General features: G+C 39.3%; 2 protein-coding genes and 2 long non-coding RNA genes across 4 annotated transcripts; all 4 read right to left on the reverse strand.

Annotated features, from left to right (window-relative positions):
* Positions 1-4,173: 4,173 nt before the first annotated feature.
* LOC139218419 (uncharacterized) lies at positions 4,174-4,521 on the reverse strand. The gene is made up of 3 exons (XR_011585671.1): positions 4,492-4,521; positions 4,327-4,458; positions 4,174-4,258 (listed from the first exon to the last, which is right to left on the reverse strand). It is a non-coding gene; the product is annotated as an uncharacterized lncRNA (long non-coding RNA).
* A 1,009-nt stretch (positions 4,522-5,530) lies between these two features.
* LOC139219069 (uncharacterized) lies at positions 5,531-6,949 on the reverse strand. The gene is made up of 2 exons (XR_011585690.1): positions 5,909-6,949; positions 5,531-5,877 (listed from the first exon to the last, which is right to left on the reverse strand). It is a non-coding gene; the product is annotated as an uncharacterized lncRNA (long non-coding RNA).
* Positions 6,950-7,192: 243 nt separating this feature from the next.
* On the reverse strand, positions 7,193-12,755 carry cacfd1 (calcium channel flower domain containing 1). The gene is made up of 5 exons (XM_070850802.1): positions 12,181-12,755; positions 10,050-10,122; positions 8,718-8,843; positions 8,384-8,491; positions 7,193-7,955 (listed from the first exon to the last, which is right to left on the reverse strand). The coding sequence occupies exons 1-5, from the start codon at positions 12,287-12,289 to the stop codon at positions 7,865-7,867; spliced, it is 507 nt and encodes a 168-aa protein (XP_070706903.1). The 5' UTR covers positions 12,290-12,755; the 3' UTR covers positions 7,193-7,864.
* Positions 12,756-13,920: 1,165 nt separating this feature from the next.
* On the reverse strand, positions 13,921-17,027 carry ptcd2 (pentatricopeptide repeat domain 2). The gene is made up of 10 exons (XM_070850852.1): positions 16,919-17,027; positions 16,546-16,638; positions 16,321-16,450; positions 15,677-15,794; positions 15,488-15,566; positions 15,297-15,388; positions 15,072-15,185; positions 14,907-14,981; positions 14,706-14,819; positions 13,921-14,480 (listed from the first exon to the last, which is right to left on the reverse strand). Exons 1-10 carry the CDS (start codon positions 17,025-17,027, stop codon positions 14,265-14,267), a joined length of 1,140 nt encoding a protein of 379 aa, XP_070706953.1. The 3' UTR covers positions 13,921-14,264.
* Between the last annotated feature and the right edge of the window lie 1,680 nt (positions 17,028-18,707).

An 18,707-nucleotide genomic window follows, 5' to 3' on the forward strand; every position in this document is an offset into this window, starting at 1 on the left:
CTGGAGGACAGCCCACACACAAGTTAGTCCCCCATCAAGAGATCAGCATTTCAAACACTTCTGCCTGGGAGTTTGAACAAGTGGGAAAAGAGGGCAGTGGAATTCCTGTTGGACAGAAAGACAGAGGAGGACTTCTCCATTTCAACAACATAAGCCTGATCTATTTAAAATACTGTCTCCAGTCCAGACTTGTACTTTAGTTAACTATTACAATGTTCTGCTGTTTGACAGTATTGTTGCACTAGATATACTTATTTAATACATTGGTTGGACTGCTTCAGTTAATTCACATCTAATCCAGAATATTTTACACACTACACACTTTATAAAATATGATCCAATGTTATAGATAATTTAGCCTTTACAGTACGACACTTTGTTCAACTACAACAGTGTTTAACAGTTCAGTGACATAAATAAAGATAGATATAATACTGACAAGGGTCATTCTGCACATTGCTTTTACTTTCCTAAGTGTATCTTGTGAATACACCTGTATTTTCACCAGCAACTGAGTCAAAACTGGTGAGTTTTTCCTCCACCACTGTCTTCAAAGCAGTTCTGGATGGATAAATCTTTGCTCATGTCACAACATTCCCTGAATCAAACAGTGTATTTGTCATTTTCAGATCTACGATACTTTTTTTCTTGTGCCTCATGCAACGGTTCTACTGTCTGCACTGTTTTTTTTCAATACACAAGTCATCTGTCAGGTTGGATTTTGCTCTTCCTAAGTGCACCACACAGCCGGCATGCTGATCAGACGGTTAAGATTCATCATACAAACCTCATTTGGCCGTTTTCTCCACTGGGGCCAAATGAGTCTGTTAGTAGATAACAGGAGTTCAGTCACTAAACAGCATTACTACCTGCGTGACAGATCGTTTAGATGACTGTAAAATGACTTCTCCATTAGGACAATAAATGGCTGTTGGCTGTTCATAGAGTGGAAATGACAGAGTGTTGATTCTCATTGTGCTCAGCCATACAGAAAGAGTGTCCTCCCATTTCACTAGTGGCAGTAGTCATATATTGCATAATTAATTAAATACTAGGTGAGATACTTGATTAAAACTAAGACATATTACTGAAATAAGTCAATGGCGCCCTCTGTTGATTGCTCACTATGAATTACTGAAGTTAAAATGAAATTTTCACTGTTTTCAGGTGTGTTTTAAGATTAATAGTGCATATAAGAGAAAAGTCTTTGTCCATAGCCAGTAAGAGCTTGACAATCACAATAACGTGGTATGAGAAAGAGAAGTCAGGTGCCACAACTAAATCCCACTAATCTGCAATATAAGGGCACAATATTAAGATTAAAAACTAATAAGATGAGAACATAATGCTCACAGGGAAGTGGGGGGTGGGGAGGTGGGGGCGGGTTATTGACATAATGCAGTTTTAATCAAATGTTGAGAGGTGTTAATCGTTCACTTGATTAATTAATTAAACAAAATGTAAAATAACCTTTACCCTCCAAACATCCTACCCACATGTAGGTCAGTCTCACAGATGGATTGGATTAATACTTCTCACTGTAATCTAAGCAGTCTATTTGACTTGCATGCAATGCAACAAAACAAAATCTAAATAAAACAGTGCAAAGAGGAGTGTAACACAGAGACGCAATATATAAAGAAAATGTGATCATTGGCAGACCTTGGATCACAAAGATTTCTGTGACAAGACCAACAAGTTCTGAAGCGCACGCGACCTGAAATCCTCTCTCAGATGTTGTTCTTTGATCATCAATAACAGAAAAAAAGAAACAACATTTTTGACACCAAAAGCCATAAAACCCTTTAAGGAGATTGAGAAGGCACTTGTGAAATGTTACCTTAATTTAATGTTGCTTTAAAAGAACTAAAGAGGATTCGATCCTCTGCAAATTCATCTTCTGTACAAAAAAAGCAAAGCAAATGGTAGTACTAACTGTGTCCAATTGCTCCAATAGCAATCAAGTTCCAATAATTACAGTCTGATTTCAAGTCCATTCATGTCACAAGCAGTGTGCTATGTACAGCACACTGTTGAGGGGGAGGATAAGATAATGACAGCATGTCATTGAAAAGGACACAGTGTTAGGTTGAAGGCCAGACAGTGGTATTCATAGGCCTTAAAAGAGACTGAACAATCAGTACATACACACGTGGACAAAATTGTTGGTACCCCTCTGTTAATGAAAGAAAAACCCACAATGGTCACTGAAATCACTTGAAACTTACAAAAGTAACAATAAATAAAAATTTACTGGAAATTAACCATTGAAAATCAGCCATTACTTTTGAATTGTGGTTCAACAGAATTATTTAAAAAAACAAACTAATGAAACAGGCCTGGACAAAAATGATGGTACCTCTATAAAAGATTGAAAATAATTTGACCAGAGGGACATGTTTAACTCAGGTGTGTCCTTTAATTGGCATCACAGGTGTCTTCAAACTCATAATCAGTCAGTCTGCCTATTTAAAGGGTGACAAATAGTCACTGTGCTGTTTGGTGACATGGTGTGTACCACACTGAACATGGACCACAGAAAGCGAAGGAGAGAGTTGTCTCAGGAGATTAGAAAGAAAATTATAGACAAGCATGTTAAAGGTAAAGGCTATAAGACCATCTCCAAGCAGCTTGATGTTCCTGTGACAACAGTGGCACATGTTATTCAGAAGTTTAAGATCCATGGGACTGTAGCCAACCTCCCTGGACGTGGCCGCAAGAGGAAAATTGATGAGAAATTGAAGAGACGGATAGTTTGAATGGTATCCAAAGAGCCCAGAACAACCTCCAAAGAAATTAAAGGTGAACTCCAAGGCCAAGGTACATCAGTGTCAGATCGTACCATTCGTCGTTGTTTGAGTCGAAGTGGACTTCATGGGAGACGACCAAGGAGGACACCACTGTTGAAAGCAAATCATAAAAAAGCGAGACTGGAATTCACGAAAATGCATATTGACAAGCCACAAAGCTTCTGGGAGAATGTCCTTTGGACAGATGAGACAAAACTGGAGCTTTTTGGTAAGGCACATCAACTCTATGTTCATAGACGCAAAAATGAAGCATACCAAGAAAAGAACACTGTCCCTACTGTGAAACATGGAGGAGGCTCGGTTATGTTCTGGGGCTGCTTTGCTGCATCTGGCACAGGGTGTCTTGAATCTGTGCAAGGTACAATGAAATCTCAAGACTATCAAGGCATTCTGGAGAGAAATGTGCTGCCTAGTGTCAGAAAGCTTGGTCTCAGTCACAGGTCATGGGTCTTCCAACAGGATAACGACCCAAAACACACAGCCAAAAACACCCAAGAATGGCTAAGAGAAAAGCATTGGACTATTCTGAAGTGGCCTTCTATGAGCCCAGATCTAAATCCCATTGAACATCTGTGGAAGGAGCTGAAACATGCCATCTGGAGAAGACACCCTTCAAACCTGAGACAACTAGAGCAGTTTGCTCACGAGGAGTGGGCCAAAATACCTGTTGACAGGTGCAGAAGTCTCATTGACAGTTACAGAAATCGTTTGATTGCAGTGATTGCCTCAAAAGGTTGTGCAACAAAATATTAAGTTATGGGTACCATCATTTTTGTCCAGGCCTGTTTCATTAGTTTGTTTTTTTAAATAATTCTGTTGAACAACAATTCAAAAGTAATGGCTGATTTTGATTGTTTAATTTTCAATAAATTTTTATTTATTGTTACTTTTGTAAGTTTCAAGTGATTTCAGTGACCATTGTGGGTTTTTCTTTCATTAACAGAGGGGTACCAACAATTTTGTCCACGTGTGTATGTGAGTATGTGAGTTTTCAAAGCAACACAGAACAACTAACCGATATCCAAAGAGACCAAATCAGTGCTCAAATCACGTCTGCACTGGTTTAAAAATATATTATTTTAAGTCCTCCTCCACTCAAAACATGGCTTAGAATATATTCTATATAATATATTATACATTCTATACCAGGGGTGTCCAAAGTTTCACTGAGGGCCACATACAGAAAAACACACAAAGGGCTGGGCCACTCACTAGAAGTGAGCTATATTGCTAACTTCAGTCCACTAGAGGTGATGTATATCGCCTCACCTCTAGTGGATTAAAGTTGGCAAAATCAATTCTGCTTGATAACTGAATATGATTCAAGAAAAAAACAGCCTTTCCATTAGTGCCCCCGCACCAGCATCAGCATCAGAGAGGGAAGCTTAAAATAGTCTGTGCCAGAGCCCTGGTGCTCGAATTAACAGCCTTACCTCCACTTTTTGCCCCTCGGCGGACACCGTCGAGGCCATTCCTTTGCGCTCACCTGTCCCAGCTGGAGCCCCATCCGTCGTACCACCACACAGCTCGTCCCATTTAAGTCCCATCATGCCAACTGCACCTGGCACAGCTTCAAAAACATCCTCACCCGTCGTGGTGCTCTTTAGACTGCTAACATCAAGCAGCTCCTCCATAATGCAAAAGTGATCTTCATTAGTTATTAGCTGTGCTCTCATCGCACACCGCGTCTGAAACTTTCTACACTCACTTGCTGTCTTACCTTTCCTTAATTCTGCCATTTTGGGTCACCTGTAGTACATTTCTTCTTCTATTACTCATTTTATAGAGAAGCTGCCTCGTTCAAGACAGTTACTCCACCTAGCGGTGAGACTAAGAAGTACAACACAGTCCAGCGCAAGTTCCATGTGTGGGCCGCATTCCAATACATTTTTAGAATTTCCTGCAGGCCAATGAAAATTGGATCACGGGCCGCAGTTGGCCCGCGGGCCGCAGTTTGGACACCCTGCTCTATACTATATAACTATTCTAAAATATATTTATTAATAATTGTTTCTTTTGCCATTTCTCTTACTTGAAGACTGTATACACACACCTATTTGAGTAATATTACACTCAGACTCAGTGATGACAAGAGAGGCGGGCTTTGTCTTTGGAATTAGCTCCCAACTGTATATAAAAGCCTCGCTGAAACATGGGCAGAAAAATTATTTGGCAATTCGATTGCTAAACCTTTAAATCATTTTTCACACAAAAAAATCTCATATTTCCAGTTTCACCATTGTGAGAATATCTTATTTTCCTTTGTGATGATGCCATTTCTCTCTATTTTCAGAATTGCAATAAATAAACAATACATTGATTAATAGATAAAATAATAAGCAGGTTAACCCACAATGAAAACAACCATTAGGTGCAGTCTGACAGAAAAGAGTTAGAAGTGGCTCCATCTTAACCATCTAATACAGTAAAACCACACTTTTATCCCAATGCTTGAATCACATTATAAAATCATCTCAATATTTATATAATAGTACAACAGTCATGGAAGTGTTTTTATTTCTCAGCATTAAGTACTTGATTGTACTCACATACCTAAGTAACATTTTTGATGCAGGACTTACCTTTTAAAGAGTATTTTTACTTGATCTGAATACTTCCAACATGTGCTAATTACCATGAAAACACTGATTGGAATATCATTACTTTTGCATGTGAAACTTTGTCATATGACCAACAAAACATAGGAAGCACCACGGTAGTAGTAGCAAGTTTCTTTAATTCACTAATTGATAACAGGATCAGGAGTCACATCACAACACACATTATACACATATCCCTTACAGCAAAATGTGCACTCAACACCTGCAGAAGTAAAACCAACCAAATCACAGGAGTCTTGGGTGCATGTTACTATAGTAAAATAAAGATAGTAATGGAAGGCTGTGGACAAGAAAAGCAGTGTTTTTGTTTACATCTGAGGAAAACTGTAGTGTCAGAGTGTGTAGTGTCAGACTTTAGCATTACCGCTGGTGTGTATGTAGTGTTTAATCACTTGCGAACACTGGTTGTGCATGTTTTAAATGCCTCAAAAGAGCTTTTCCATCAGCTCAAATTATATAGTAATTCCATAGTCATACTTGGGTTAGTTAGCATATAGCTATGATCTATGCATTGACTGCTTTGTATCTGTAAGCTGTGCACTGTGAAGTGTGATACCTGAGAGCTGGTGGTAGTGTGTTAATCATCCACTGCACAGCCATTAATAGGATAGAAGCAGCTGTAAGAGGTACGTGTAGACAATTATTCCCAAAGCATCCTTATTATCGATGACACAAGAGAGGCAAGGCAACAAAACACAAACGCAAATCGTACATGGCGGACCACTGCATACCTCATTTGAGTGACAAAGGCAAACCATGGCTCTGATGATTGCGTGGGATACAGACCGATTAGTCCCTGAATCAAGACACCTCCCATCATTACATTTGAATGGGTTTCGGTAGAGTGTGCTAATTAAGACTCATCATAAACACAGCACATAGTCATTAACAGACAAACACGGTACAAGATGTTTAAAAAAAAAAAAAAGGAAAACAAATACGCTCACATTGCAGGTTTTCCATTACGTGATGTTGCGCAAAATGTGCAGCCACAACTTGGCTACTGGCTGCTTGATCGTGAGGAGGAACCATTATGTAAACAAGCTGTCCCATGCACTGAAAGCTTTTAATGACATACCCTCAATACTGGGTTTAGGTTTAGTGCAGGAATGCCGCAGCTGAGCTAAAACAAACTGACAAAAAATGTTTATATGAAAGCTTAAAACAAAAATGAAGATGAACTGTTTTTATCTTTGGGTATACCAGATACATTCCCCAGTGTTAACAATATCCCTAATGCCTATGTATCTTTAAAAATGCATTTAGGCTGCAATTCAGAGTCATGCGTGCACAGTGGGCGTAACATTGTAATATAATAATACAACTTGGAGGAAGTTCTTTAGTTGAAATGCATCATCGCACTTTAGCAACTAACATCAGATTTAAATCTAGCCTAATACAATTAAACATATCATTACAAATCAGTAACACAAATAGCCTGCTGGTGTGCAGATGTAGCAAAATAAAGGTACATTTTGGGACTCTGCCTGGATAATTGTAAAAAACTTCAGGTAGTCTCTTTCAATACAACTAGTAGTTCCGTCCTCAACACAATTAAAAATGATAAGTTCATAAAACAAAGCAAATATGAAATACGCAAAGGTCTTTACTGGACATCAAATCTTATGTTTAGTCTGTATTTCCCTTTTAATAAGACCCTCAATCATAAATAGAAATAGAACTTTTGTAGGACTAGTTTTCACTGTCACCTTAGTGGACTTTACAATCAAAAATGGACAAAAAGAATGGAAGAAAGTTCTCAAAATAGGTCCTTCAAATCAAACGCAGGGCGATCATGCAGCAGGCTAAATATTTGGGTGTGCTGCCAATAACAGAACAACACGCACAGCCTAAGTCTGACCCCATGTGTCATTTGAGTAGACTTTACCCTGCTGCACATCAGACAACTCTGAATCACAGCCTCAGAGGCATACTGAATAACCTGAAGTCAATAGTGTTCATTTTACAATCACATTAATTTCTACTCGGATTTCCTAAAAGGCTCTCGGGTCTAAAAAAGATGTACCTCACATTTTTCCTGCGCACACAGGGTTTACAACTGACAGCAGCAGCTAACAACAAAGGGAAATTAATAATAAATACAACCCATAAGAGGAATGAAAAACATAAAAACAAAGCTTACAATCGACGGTATCGAGCCACAATGAGAGATCCCATTTACAAGGCAGGTACCAAATCATGGACTGAATCAAACATCAGCGTGTTTGAAAACTGTTAGGTCAGGACGACAGGAACGCAGCAGTTCTAAGTAAATAAATAAAGCCAGTGCCACTGTTATGTAGCGACGGATACGGGAGAGAGGGAAGGAGCATGGACGAGGAGACAGGACGGACGGAGGGCTCGGAGGAAAAACTCATCTGTGGGGACTGAAGGAAAGAGGTGGAGGTGGTGGAGGGTGGAAAGGCAGGCGCCTCACTCTGGAGCCCCGTTTGTCGTCCCCGTCATCCTCTCTTCATCCCCCTGTTTCTGATGCTGCAGTCTGGCGTAAGTCACGGCGTCTCCCCTGAGAGAGAGAGAGGGGGAAGAAAGGAAGCGAGAGAAGGAGGGCAATAAAAAGTTATGGCGAGGGAGAGGTGGGTCGAAACAAAGGAAAAGCAGGTGTGACGAGAGAAGAGGACAGTTTTAATTGCAAGGTTATTACATGGGTGACCTTGTCAGACGTTAATTTGCATGAATATGGGGGCTCATTAGCGTTGTTAGAACTTCAAAGCATATAATAAAAATCTGCATTTAATGTGAGAGCCTGACGAAGGGTGTTTTTAGTAATAAGACATCAAGAGACATGAGTAATTACAAAATGTCTGTATAATACAGCCTGTGCTCAAATATACACTGAAAATAAACTATTTCATATTAAAACAGCTGATATTTTCCTGATGCTTCATAAGAGCTAAGAGCTCAAATATTACTGGTTACTAACAGACATCTTACTTTTTGCCTAAAGATGCAAGGCCGTACAGAACTCCCGTAGCAAAGGCGATGGCATTTCCAAACAGGGTTGTAAAGGAGAAACTCAAGAAAACAGGAAACAGAGCCATCCTGCAAATAAGCAACCGTGGGGGCCGGCCAGCAAGAGACAAAAACAAAAGTCAGTAAATCATGTCAAGTACATGCTGTAGATAAAAGAACCACATTCTCAAAAATATGTGCAACTGCTTATGCAATGTTAATAATAATCAGAAATTCACATTCCAAAAATTTAATTTTTCATACAGTGAAGTAAGCACCGTCTCCAATGACATAGACCGTGCATGGTGCTTCTCACCCGCAGTAGAAGACGGCTTTCTGCCAAGGTTTGAGTTTGTCTGCGCGGGCTGCTACTGCATTAGCAAACTCTATGAACTGGCAACAGAATGGGACTTCACACAGGAACAGCACGAAGGCATTCAACCTTGAGACGGGAGGAGAGGACACAAACACAGCAGTGAATCATCCTGTGCGCTTCTCAAATACGGTGCAGCTTTGGCTCAAACGGTGGAAGTCTGGAGGAATTTCAAACACAGCAGCTGGGTAGAAAAGTCACATGGTGCGCTCGCTGCCATCATTCAAGGTATTCAAACTGGGCTGGAGCATTAGAGCTCATGTTTACTGTCACAGAAATGGCAAGACAGTGAGCTGGTCAGTGGAATTGAGGCTGAAACTTACAAATATTTCATCTATCAATTCACATGCAGACTATTTTCTGGATTTAGCGTTTTCACAATTTCCTAAAGCCCGTGGTGACATCTTTAGTTGGAAACCCAAACATATTCAGTTTACTATCATAACAGACAAAGAAAAGCTGGGTTCAAAGAATTACTGGCATTTTTGATAGAAAATGCACTTAAATTACAAACTGATTATCAAAATAGTTGCTGATGAATTTTGTGCTTATCGCTTATTTGTCTGAGCTTTGAGTGAAACAAAAGTGGCATGATGTAAGTTTGCCAAGTGTAAAGAGTACAAATGGCAAAATGTCTTGATGGTTGATTGATTTTTATTAGTCTTTAATTCTAATTAGCATTGAAGCTCAGCAACAATATAAAAGTTTTAGCAGGGAAGAAAAACAAAGCAGAGGTGGCTTTAAATTCGGAGAAAATCAGTACAGACTTTGGCACACCGTGGTCACGCCAAGCGTTTCTCCACATCTCCGTCACTTGAGCGGTAGGTGTGGCCACATGGCTATATGAGACTACTGCTCACTATCAATGTAAGCCAACACTGTACATACTAACAGAGCAATATGAAGGAACAGGTAACACGAGTGCATAATGCATGAGATATATATGCATTACAAAAACCAAAGATCTGCACAGTGAAGCTCTGATGGATCACTGACATTTACGATAGTTTGCATGCAACTTTCAGTTGGTGTTTAGTAAAACGTAACTAGAAACCAGCTCAGTCAGTAACTGTAACAGAGATACAGTCTGCAGCAGTACAATTCAAGTACTGTCTTATTCAATAGATTCAATGATTATCGGGCTGTTTAAAACAACACTTTCATTGTGCAACCTTATTCTAACAACAAAATGGATCTACAGTAAAGATGACTTGGCTTATGGAATGTGCAAGAGCTAATTTATGCATGCTGACCGTAACAGTGTTTAAGACTTACACCATCCATACTCCAGCAGCAATGTTTAAAGGGTTCACAGTGACACAGTTCCACACTCCTGAGACGGCACAGGCTGCATGATTTAGACGAGACAAAAGACAAAATAGGAAGGATTATGCATATGGCTGTTAAGAGATCCACCACCATAAACAACACATGAAAATCAGCAATGCACAACATATGGTTCATGTATGGTGTGTGGATGCAAACAAGCAAAAACAGAAATGTCTTTCAAAAGCAACAAGCTGATGATGTTTGTTTGATTTCTAAAACAATTTGGAAACATCTGAAAAACACTGAATAAAATTCAGCACTCCTATCTAGATGTAAAAGCTATTATGAAACATGCTTAGCCTGGAAATTAATAACTAATATCAAATTTGAAACACTCATTAACACTGTGACAAAACCAAAGCAGGCTACATTTATCATGTACAAGATAATCTCTCAAACAGATTAATTTAATGATAATTCTTAATATTTTTAATGTAGACCTTTCAAAGTTCCAGTGCTTATTTCACTGTGCTCCACACACAGGGACAATGGGACCAGCCTCAATCCAATGTCTGACTATCCATTGTCTGAAATGTGTGTATGCTGCAATATGAGAGGAACTACAAGAGTATTAACATGCGCAAGTTCATTGAGGTGTGAAAATAGTCATGGCACGTTGCACATGTGGGAATTTTTGACAGGCTGTGAAAAATGTGCGATATGGCAAGTGTGCCAGCTAAAGCACTTAACACAGCAGTAGTAAATCAACCAGTGATGTCAGTCATCAGAGGTATAAAAAAAAACCTGATTATCAGTTGTATTCACACGAATACGCAGCAATACGCCTTGTGAAATCTGAGGTGTATCTGCTATGGTGCCTTAATTGATTGATTATTCAAAAAAATATAAACACAAATGAGAACTTGTCTGCTGTTGGGCTCATCTGTTAAAAATGACCATTGGTCCTGAGTGTGTGTGTGTGTGTGTGTGTGTGTGTGTGTGTGTGTGTGTGCGAAATAAGGCTCAGGTGGAAAATAATCACTTTCAAATACAAAATCTGCAGGTAACAAACACACTGTGCACACAGGCATTGTTACTTGTCAAACACAGGTGAGAGAAACAATGGTTAGGTGTGCTAGTGTCGGGGCTCTGGTCGGGCTCACTGACAGACCTGAACAGAACAGAGTAGCAACTAATGATTATTTTCCTTTTTGATTAATGTGTCAATTATTCCATTTTTTATCTTCAAATGGTTTGTTTTGTCAAACCATTTGGTCAAATCCATACACCAACACCAAGTAAGTTCTAAGTGTGATCTTTTCTGTGTGAGAGCCAACACTATACAGATGCTTCACGCTAAAACTGCAGAGGAAGAAGAGAGGGTAAATAAGCCAAGCGTGTGTGTGAACCATCAGGATGGAGGACCAGAGACTGTCACTAACAGTGGAGGAACTTTGCAGCATACCCTGCTCCTTTAGGCCATCCAGCCTCCTTAATAATAGAGAGCCCATTGAATATGCAGTGCCCCGAATGGTGAATGTGATACAGGCGCTGTGACTCTGGTGTCACTGTGAAGGGGAGAAGGATCGAGGGGGGGCTGCAGTGCTGCTGGAAAACTGCAAAGCCAGCAGGAAAAAAAAAATCACCTGTCTCACACTGAACTCTTGACAAAAAGAGTCGAAATACCTGCTGGGGACCACGTGCGTTCGTATCACACAGCTAATTTATCAATAAGAAGCTGTAATGGAATGAGCAAGCCATGCAAACAGGCAGTGCCCAGCAGTGGGCTGCTGCAGTGAAGTGACAATGGGCTGTGACAAAGCTTCTGTCTGTAGTGAGGTTTGTGCAAAATCAAAACAGTATTTCTCTCCAGACAGCAATCAGATGCCCTTTCTGCTCTGTCTCAGCTCTCCCCTCATGTTAATAGAGTCCACACAATAAACAGTATCAAGAATGCTGACAAAACATTAAATCTACCTGAGAAATAATACATTTTTTTGATAATTGTCCTTGTAAACTGGCGCACAGTCAATAGTTGTATTCCCTACACATGCAGCTATGGCAGGATTGGGGTTTCTATCTGCCGATCAATTCACTAATCAAGGAAGACAAGAGATGGACTTTGACAACTACTTACATATTCCTCCCAACACCCCAGCTATTTTGCAGAGCCATCGGTACCACCATGTCATGCCATCATCCTCCGGAGTGGGTTTAGTGGTCGGTGCAGTCTCTTCGGTGCTCATTGTGTTTCTCAGGCTATGTTAGCTAAAGCTACCCAGAGCCAGTATTTACAGATGTCAGCCTGAACAATAGCTGAGACAAGTTGGGTTAGCGAGTCTCAACAAACTGCTAACTCGCGTCTTCCGTACGAAACAGCGATCCCTATCAGTAAAACCAGGTGTAATTAAAACTTTTGAGTATTTTCGTTAAGAAAAACCTTTTCTTTCCTTTGTCTGTTCGTGTTGGGGGCCAGCTGGCTGATGTTACCAGCGGCTTTTCACACAGCTTCCCCCGTCAGTCAGGAACAGCTAACCGGCTAGCTGATGCTAAAGAGCACCGCCACCAGCTGCCGCTAGGAGTGGATATCACCGCTGCATCCGTCCTGAACTCTCTAGGAATCCTCATAAATGGACGAGAACCAGCCTTAACTCCCTTTAAGATGTTTTCGAACCACACACTATCAACCCGGTTTGGTTGGGGCTCAACTAGCTGCTCCGTTGTTCTCCACCCTGCCTGCTCTACCCATGTAAGCAGTGCATTGTGGGACGGATCTGATGTGCGTCACGGTTTGTTTACAAATTCCGATGTGCAGATTTTGGATTGTATTTAATATTTTATTACACATTTGTAATGATCACAGTAATGCATATTAAAGACTTTGTTTAAAGGAGAAATTCAGTTTATCAAGTTTGTCTTAAAACAGCATTCAGGTGGCCACGTGGACATTGGAGCAGGTTTTACTTGCTGTGATCATCCCTCCTGTTCATACTGATCTTTTAGAGAGATATCTCCGTAATGCACCTTCAGTTTAAGTGATAGGGGACAAAGTCCACAGCTCTCATTCTGTGCAAAATTATTTTATTTTAGTATTGAAAGGTATTGAAAATGTATTTGAAGCTATTATGAGGCTTCAGAGACAAATCCTTTTCAGTGTAATATTGTCTTTGGGTTGCTATCCTTCCACTGAAGCTGTACAGGTAATCCTCCAAGAACCCCAACACTGTCAGAATGTAGTAAAGGGTTATCAGACAAGTTAAAGATTAATCTCAACATGTCAACAAATATTTTAAGTTAACTAATTAAAATACAAAAAGAGCACCATACTATTTTTGCTTTAACGTCTAATTAGTTGATAAGGGACAAATAAATGCCCTTTTCCCTTTACACCCAGTTGAAATAATTCAAAACTGATTTTTTCTTATTCCTTTCCTCCGCATGAAAGTTTTTGTAGAATCCTCCCAGACCCTTCCAATCATCTGGAGGAAAAAAGTATTCTCATAAATGGACAAGATAAAGCCAATTTTTAGCTTGTTCCCCATGTTGCACACACATCACATATCATATGCCATTTACAGAGTTGGAAACATTGGTGCATTTTGGGAAGAGGGTTAAAAATCACAGCAGTAGTAAGTGTTGCTGAAAGAACTGAGTTTACAAAATCCCCAGTTGTTGTTTGTGCAAAAATGTATTCAAAACCTACTATGAGGTTCAGAAGTCTGAGATAATCAAATCAAGTGTGTATCTTCCATAGTAAGACTTGAAAAACTGGGAATCCATCCTTTAAAAATGGCAAAACGAATCCGATTTCACCAGCATCAAAGCAAAACAGTGTCTTTTTTTTTTTTTTTTTACAATTTAATATCAGATTCATTTTTAATTACTCATCCACACCTTTATATAAAACACACTCTTCCCCAAATCCTTGTTTTATATCCGAGATCCTTGTAGGGAAATCAGTACCCATATAGATGATGTTCCTTCTGTATTTTTTCCAGCAGCTTTCTGTTGTCGTGCTTGCTGCATAAATATGAACTGTGACCTGTGAAAAATGGACAAAAATCCAATCTGTGGAAGGACGACTATGATGCTTCTGTTTAAGGAGAGGTAGATAAAGCAGTTGTGACAGTCAGCATTGTTCTGACCGGCGTTCAGCTTAATATCAGGCTGTTAACTAAAGAGTCTGATGTGACTTGGCTTTGGGACGCCAGACAGCTTCTCTCACTCTGACAGCAGAGTGGACTGTAGTAGTTTCAAAGTCCTCCGGCTGGTCTTCCTCTCCTCCATTACTGGCTTCCTCTTCCCTGTGGGTGTGCGGCACAGCATGTCATCGAGGGTCTGCTGGGTCACCTGATTGGCCTGCTCGAGCAGAGTCACTATCTGCTCCACTTCCATCATGTGTAGTTTGTCTTTACTCTGTAAGCGCAGCAAATCCACCTGGAACGGGTCACAAGACGCCACTGAGCTAACTTTTCCAAAGCAGTTTTACCAGTGATTAACACATGAAAAATGTATCTAAAAAAACTCTTCTCCAGAAAGAAAGCACTAATTTGAAATGCAGTAATATGTTGAAACATTTAATTCCTGCATCCTTAGCTATCCTATCACATTTTAGGATCAGTAGCAATTTAGTTATTGAGCAAACGGTCATATTCTACTTACTGTCTCCTGAGAAAAATCAGGCTTCTTTACAAAAGATGGCCTTTTAGGCAACAAAGCTCCAGATAGGATGGAAATTGCTTCCATCACAGATCCTGACATTGTTAGTATTACAACCTAAATAACCAGAAAAAAAAGAATATATCAATCACTGGACAACTACGGCAAGAAATAGTGTATACTACAGTTATGATGCACCCTTACCTTCAAATTCTGGCATAATCGGCTCTCAGTGTCCATTATCTGTGAAAACAATGACTGTGCCTTTTCAATGTCATTCTGGAACAAAACAGAAAGAGAAAATTGATTATTTTAAACTCTCCATATCGTCCTGCATGAATGAAAAGAAGAGGAGAAGGTATAACTCACCTGTCGAAGTGCTAATGCTACAGCAAAACAGTAAGCATGTCTGGGGATGAAGCGTCCTTTGGTCTGCTGCTCCTCTATCAGAGCAGTGCAGATCCTGTAGGACTCTGCCGTGTTCTGATCAACAGAAACCACAACATTAACATCTTAAAATACTGACTCAAAAGAAGTTTAACTGTTGGGACTTTAATGTTAAAAAAAACTGATAAAAATGAATTTATATGTTACCAGTTTATAGCAGGTGCCAAAAGCCAGTATCAGTGAGTCTTTGTTGAATATTAAACCTTGGTTCTTCATAGTTCCAAGTACCTCCAGGGCCTCTGCAATAATTAAAGAATATCAGAATATTACATACACATGAAATAATAATAATTTGAGGCAAAAAAAAACAAACACTGGATGGTTAATCTGTCACTCACTTTCATAAGAGCCTTTTGTGAATAACATGTCTATGGCGATGTTAAACGAGGTTACGTCGTTGAAGAATCCTTTCATGCTCTGTTCAGACAAGTGAGAGGAAATGTTTTCGGTCCAAATCAGCTCTTAGAAACGTATTGATTCCTGTCTTGTTGTCATCGGTCATTGTTTTGGTTAATGTAATGTTTTACCTTATCTGTAACTGTAGCAGCAGCCAAGTCCTCCAGATCCAGCTCATAGCACAGTCTCATGAACACGGGACCAAACTTGAACTCTCCATACGAAAAGTTATGGTTCTCTGCATGATACCTTGGAAATGCAGATTATAGGATAATTGTAATTAAAACATCGATTAGAGCTGCAACCATTAGCCAATTCATTGTTGACTAAATTGTCAACTACTTTGATAATCGATTAGTCTTTTTTTTTTTTTAGAAGAAAAAAAAAGGCCACATTCTCTGATTTCAACTTCTTAAAGGTTTCCAGTTTTATCTTTGGTTTGTGGACAAAGCAAGACATTAGAGGATGTCACCCCAGCCAATGGAAAACAGTGATCAACATTTTATGAACCAAACAACAAATCGATTAATCAAGAAAATGATTGACAGATTAATCAACAATGGAACTGGCTGATAGTTGCAGCCCTATACATCCTAATAGTAAAAAGCCATATTGACGAGATTTTTTTTGCTTAATTTCCTTCTTTCTCATGTTTGTGAAATACAATGCAGAGAAATAGCAGAGGATAAGAACAGATTTTAGTGCGGAAATTGTCTTTTCTACTACAAAGTGTGTTTAGGCTTTATGAAATTGTCAATAAAAGGATGTACTGTACCTGTAAATGGCCTCTCTGGCCAACACCATGTCATTTGCAGACTGGCACAAGTGAAGGAGAAGCTTCAGCTCATCGCTCAGTATCAAGTCCTTCCTTTGGATCTTCTGACCGATTTGTTCAAAGTAATTTTCTGTAAATTGAGCCGAAAATATGAGCTTTTAATGTCGGCATCATAACACATGACATCAAACTGCAGCTTGGAGCCAGTGATAAGAACCACTTTACCTTTCGATCCAGTGACACGGTGAGCCACATTCAGCTTCCTCAGCTGGAAGTCTTGTAGTTTGAGAACGTCGTCTGATAACAAATGCCTCTTTGCTGCGGATTAAAAAACTTTTTCAAATGCCAATAACCAGAAAATGTCAGTGGAGCTGTCAGGTAACAAAAAACAAAAATCACAAACCAGTGGAAAGAGCCAGTGCAACAAACCCCAGGTAGACCCACTATTGGTCATACAAAACCAGTGTTTTTGAATGCACCTTTGTACACATGTAGGTTGTTTACAAGGTGCTAATGTATGTTAGCCTCTCTCTGTCTGTAAACCAGACATTTTTAACAGTTACACAGGACAGCCTTTGACGAGTTTAGTTCGTCTTACCTCCGGTGCAGCTTTCAATCCAGCCTGGCTGTAAAACACCACAGTAAACCGCTTTACACGGTTCATTTAGTAACGACCGACAACATTTACCAAACCTCGCCAGCGCCATAGTGCCACCTGACTGTACCATGGAAATGAAAATGAAGGGGGTGCTATTAGACATGTTAAACAGCACTAAAACGCCAGTTTGCTGTACGTAATAGGAAAACGCATTTCAGACTTCACTTTTGCCCCATTAATATTTCAATTCGAGTTGGACAGTGTTTGTAAAAGTTTGTTTTAGTTTTATGATATGCAGTAAGCAGTTGGTATCTCCCATTATGGCAGCGCCCTGTGATCCGGCGCAGGAGTACTGTCATCTCACTTCAAAAGTTTCAATTCATTCAATTCAATCATTCATTTTATTGACATGCATTAATACTCCGCCACATGAAGTTCTGTTTAATTTTTTTGCTACATGTTTTCCTCTGGGATTTTATTCCCTGATAGCAGACGATAAGGTGTTCATCTCTTCGCCTGCAGGTGGTGCTGTTGCACTACTTTTTAAACCTGTGTAATGATTTAACCGTAGTCAGGAAGTTTGGGATGCAATCATGTATAAATATATAAGATACTGCATAATAAATGTGTGTGAACCAGACATTTGCCTTTTGGCAGTATTGGCTGCCATTGCCTTGGATTTAACATCCATTTAGGCCCATTTCCTTAGTTTAATGAAACAGTAGAAATTAATTATAAACCTTTTAACTGAGAATGAGGAGACCCCAACAGCTTTCAGGTTCACCTCAGATTTCTGTTTCTTTTCACTCTTTAGGTTGCAGTAATAAAAATGTTATACTTTTCTGCACACGTTTTTATTCATCTATTTTTTAAAGGAAAAAGTGAATATGCAATATTCTGTTAGATTTATTAGATTTTAATTAGTTTAATTTCATCTATTTCTGCTCCAATTGAAGATATATCCCTAGAGCAAATAAACAACAAAGAAAGGTACACTACATTATAACAGTGTCATTACAAACGTCATTATACTATGACGCTTATTTTCATATGAAAAAAAAAATCAGGTCTTGTCATGTATGTACAGTTTGCAGACAAACTCTCCTCTTTCAGACAACTATCACACCCAGTCCCCAGAGTCTTCTTTGTTTCTTTTTTAGATAGATCTGACTATGTTACAATTGGCACAGCAAAATTAGAATATAAAATAAGAAAAAAAAGGCCATGAATTATGTTATTTTTGCCAGACTGTTCACAAGTGTTTACACAATAGCAATTTTTGATCCAAATGTTATGTTTGAAAAGTTACAGTACCAGTTGGCCTATCATTTGATTTAAAGCAATTTACATTCACCTCCACTTCAAATTAGTGTTGGTGAGCACCAAACTCTGCCCTGGAGTTACCCATTGACCTACACAGCATTACATAACTAAGGACCTATATCCTTACAAAGGGGTCCCTGCTGCATTTTCTTTGTGAAGGTCATGTTATGGTCATTTCATTCTAGATTTATCTTAACTCTTTGTAACTAAGCTGATTTTTTTTTTAATAATGTCAGATATCTGATGGTAATAACGTCTTATCCAGTTATTTTTCATACACAAATGTGCACTATGCTCGTGCAAATGTCCTCACTGAATCTAATGTTCTTGTAGCCACTTGCACTTGCTGCTAATGTTAGTTCGAAAAAAAAAGGGGGGAAAAAGCATCATAATGATCGAGGTGCTTCTTAAATTAACTCCTAAGATAGATTTTCTGGCACAGATAAAATAGGGCTGGGACAGGGTG

This window comes from Pempheris klunzingeri, chromosome 19 (genome assembly GCF_042242105.1).
Source record: "Pempheris klunzingeri isolate RE-2024b chromosome 19, fPemKlu1.hap1, whole genome shotgun sequence".
Lineage (NCBI taxonomy): Eukaryota > Metazoa > Chordata > Actinopteri > Acropomatiformes > Pempheridae > Pempheris > Pempheris klunzingeri.

Bases quoted from the DNA above. Each gene is read 5' to 3' on its own strand.
- cacfd1 (XM_070850802.1), bottom strand. From the start codon at position 12,289: ATGAGCACCGAAGAGACTGCACCGACCACTAAACCCACTCCGGAGGAT. The intron at 8,492-8,717 runs GTGAGAAGCACC...GCTTATTTGCAG, and splicing joins AAAGCCGTCTTCTACTGCGG to GATGGCTCTGTTTCCTGTTT. The intron at 7,956-8,383 runs GTAAGATGTCTG...TCTCTCTCTCAG, and splicing joins CTTGCATCTTTAGGCAAAAA to GGGAGACGCCGTGACTTACG.
- ptcd2 (XM_070850852.1), bottom strand. From the start codon at position 17,027: ATGGCGCTGGCGAGGTTTGGTAAATGTTGTCGGTCGTTACTAAATGAA. The intron at 15,795-16,320 runs GTACAGTACATC...TGCATTTCCAAG, and splicing joins GCCAGAGAGGCCATTTACAG to GTATCATGCAGAGAACCATA. The intron at 15,389-15,487 runs GTGAGTGACAGA...TAATTATTGCAG, and splicing joins CACAAAAGGCTCTTATGAAA to AGGCCCTGGAGGTACTTGGA.